Source organism: Mastomys coucha, unplaced genomic scaffold, assembly GCF_008632895.1.
Source record: "Mastomys coucha isolate ucsf_1 unplaced genomic scaffold, UCSF_Mcou_1 pScaffold1, whole genome shotgun sequence".
NCBI classification, from domain to species: Eukaryota; Metazoa; Chordata; class Mammalia; order Rodentia; family Muridae; genus Mastomys; species Mastomys coucha.
The window spans coordinates 61769299-61771851 of record NW_022196891.1 but is presented as its reverse complement, the minus strand read 5'-3'; the positions used below and the strand labels follow the sequence as shown (position 1 = coordinate 61771851).

At 42.0% G+C, this 2553-nt stretch overlaps 1 protein-coding gene across 4 annotated transcripts in view; it reads right to left on the bottom strand.

Moving 5' to 3' along the window:
- Positions 1 to 2553, bottom strand: part of Nme7 (NME/NM23 family member 7) — a 155899-nt gene that overhangs the window by 115753 nt on the left and 37593 nt on the right. For all 4 annotated transcript variants that reach the window (XM_031387737.1, XM_031387748.1, XM_031387764.1 and 1 more), the window contains one exon: positions 1861 to 1971. In XM_031387737.1, coding sequence (XP_031243597.1) covers positions 1861 to 1971 — 111 coding nt within the window. The remainder of the gene's footprint in view (positions 1 to 1860; positions 1972 to 2553) is intronic.

The window sequence follows — 2553 nt, the reverse complement described above, 5'->3', positions numbered from 1 at the left end:
CCTGGGAGTGGAGCTTCCTCTGGGTGTTTTAGGACTGGCTGCAGAGTTTGTGCCCAAGGTCTGCTCAGGGTACCGGCCAGCTCAGACAGACCAGAAGGAACCTGAGCCACTGGGCTGGCAGAGTTCCTGTGTGTCTGGGTCCTGCTGGTCCGAGTTACTCCCGGTATTGGGACAGATGTTGTGTCCTCCTCACCTCTGATCCTGGGCGTCAAAAATTTATTTTAAATGTAGAGGATTTAGCCTACATGTCTGTTTAGCACATGCATGCAGTACTGGCTGTGCTCCAGAGGAGGGCGTCAGATCCCCTAGAGTTACAGATGGCTGTCTACCACCATGTGGGTGCTGGTGACTGAACAGAGGTCCTCTGGAAGAGCAGCCACTGCTTTTCACTGCTGAGCCATCTCTTCAGCCCCTCAAAAGTGTTCAATAGCAAAGACCCCACCTTCTAGACTGGATAATTAATTTTGTATGTAATGCTTTTAAGAGCTTATCCATGGCTAGGGAGGCCAGAGACCATTGTGGGAAACTTATTTGCTATTCTTGACCTAAATTGTCATAGTGTCAAAGTGTCTTCTATGCAACTGTTTGTACCTACAGACAAATGCTGCTCTCGGGAACCTTACTCATATAGGCCTCTTCCCAGTGGGCAGTGATCAATGCAAAGATTCGAGGATGCTCAAGGTACTGAGAGAAGGAGATAGTTAAGCACTCAACTCTAAGGAGCCCTCAGCCCTAATGCTGTGTGCTAAGCCCTAAAAAAGAAATTTATACCATCCCCTCTAAGGCTCAGGGACAATCATAGAAGCGAGGGTGGAAAGAGTGTAAGAGATGGAAGATTGGGAGAAAGGCTGCAAAATGAATGATCTGCTGGGCTTGACATGGCCATTGTGATCATGAACGCAGCTGCTGTGACTGCCTACACCAGACCTGAGCAAGACTGGACCGATCAACAGTAGCACAAGTAATTTGTTATTAAGTGTTACATACTCTGCTCTACTTTCTACTAGTGGATGCTCCATTTGTTGTTTATACCAGCATCATCTCAAAACAGTGTTAAAATTGTCAGACATGACAGCTATGATGTCACTAGGTGATAAAGAATTCTCATCTCCATTGGAATGCTACAAGATTACCATCGCATACCAGTCTATCATTGACGAAATGTTGATATGTGCTGTATCACTTCATTTATTTCTGTCCTACCTTGAGCCTGACACTGGCACTGAAGAAAGGAAAACGCGCTTCTCTGTTCTTTGTTTGGTATTGTGACTACTTGGTTACCATTCTCCTTTATCCCCTTCATTTTATCACATTTTGTGATAGAAAAGGCTTACTAAGGTAAGTCTTCTTTTTATCGAATTCTTTAAGAAATCTCTAATTAGGGTGGATCATACTGCTTTTTGGAGAAGTAAACAGACATACTGGCATCATATAAGGATGAATAAAATGTAAGTAAACATCTCTAAATGCATCTCTTTTGGCAACCAGAACTTATAGAAATCATTAGATGTTCGGTTCACACCATCTATTACCTTCATACAGTACAATCTTACATAGAAGAGATCGAGTCAAGAATTGCTGTTATGAAAGCGATGGGGCTATGGACGTCACCACAGTTAGATAAGGGCTAGGAATCTGACAGGTTCTGGTGCTGAGAGCTCAGGCGGTGCTCGGCCACTTATCTATTGTCTTGCTTTCATCACCATGATGTTTTCTATATTTGCCATTAGTGAAAGGATGTTTTTGTTGTTGTTCTTGTTCTGTGGGCTTTTTGTTTGGTTGGTTTTTGCTTTTGTTTATTTAAAGACTGATGGGAAAGGTAGATGACATTATATAACTGAAAACAAATGTGTTAATTACCTTGACAGTGTCATCATTCGGAGTTTGGTTATAGTAAATCCACTTTTGTTTATCATCTCAATGATTTCTCCGGCCTTTGACACTGCATCTGGTTTGATCAGGGCTAAAGTTCTGTAAGGAAATAAAGAATGGATTTGAAAATGAAAGCAGTCCTATAGTTTTTATTAATGATTCCAAACATATCAGACCAGTAACATTCAAATTAAGAATATAATTAAGAATATGTGTTAAAAATGATATCTCTTAAAAACTTACATAAAATAAGATCAATATTTTTCAAAAGAAATCAAAATTAGCTAAACCTTGTTTTTGAAAAGCAAGAGGCAGCAGATCTTGAGCGCAAGCTCTGCATCCAGTCCCACAACACACAGAGGAAGCCCCACTCCCAGGTGCTCTAACAAGCCCAGGATCACAGGATCCCAGAATAACAGGATCCCAGAGACAGCTTGACTCTGAGGAGTTCTGACACAATCAGGATCACAGGAAGGACAGGCTCCAGTCAGATTTAGCAAGGGCAGGTAGCACTAGAGATAACCAGATGGGGGTGGGGTGCGCAAGCATAAGAAAATAAACAACACAAACCAAGGTCACTTTGCATCATCAGAACCCAATTCTCCCACCACAGAAAGTCCTAGACACACCATTACACCGGAAAAGCAAGATTCAGATATAAAATCACTTCTCATGGTGATG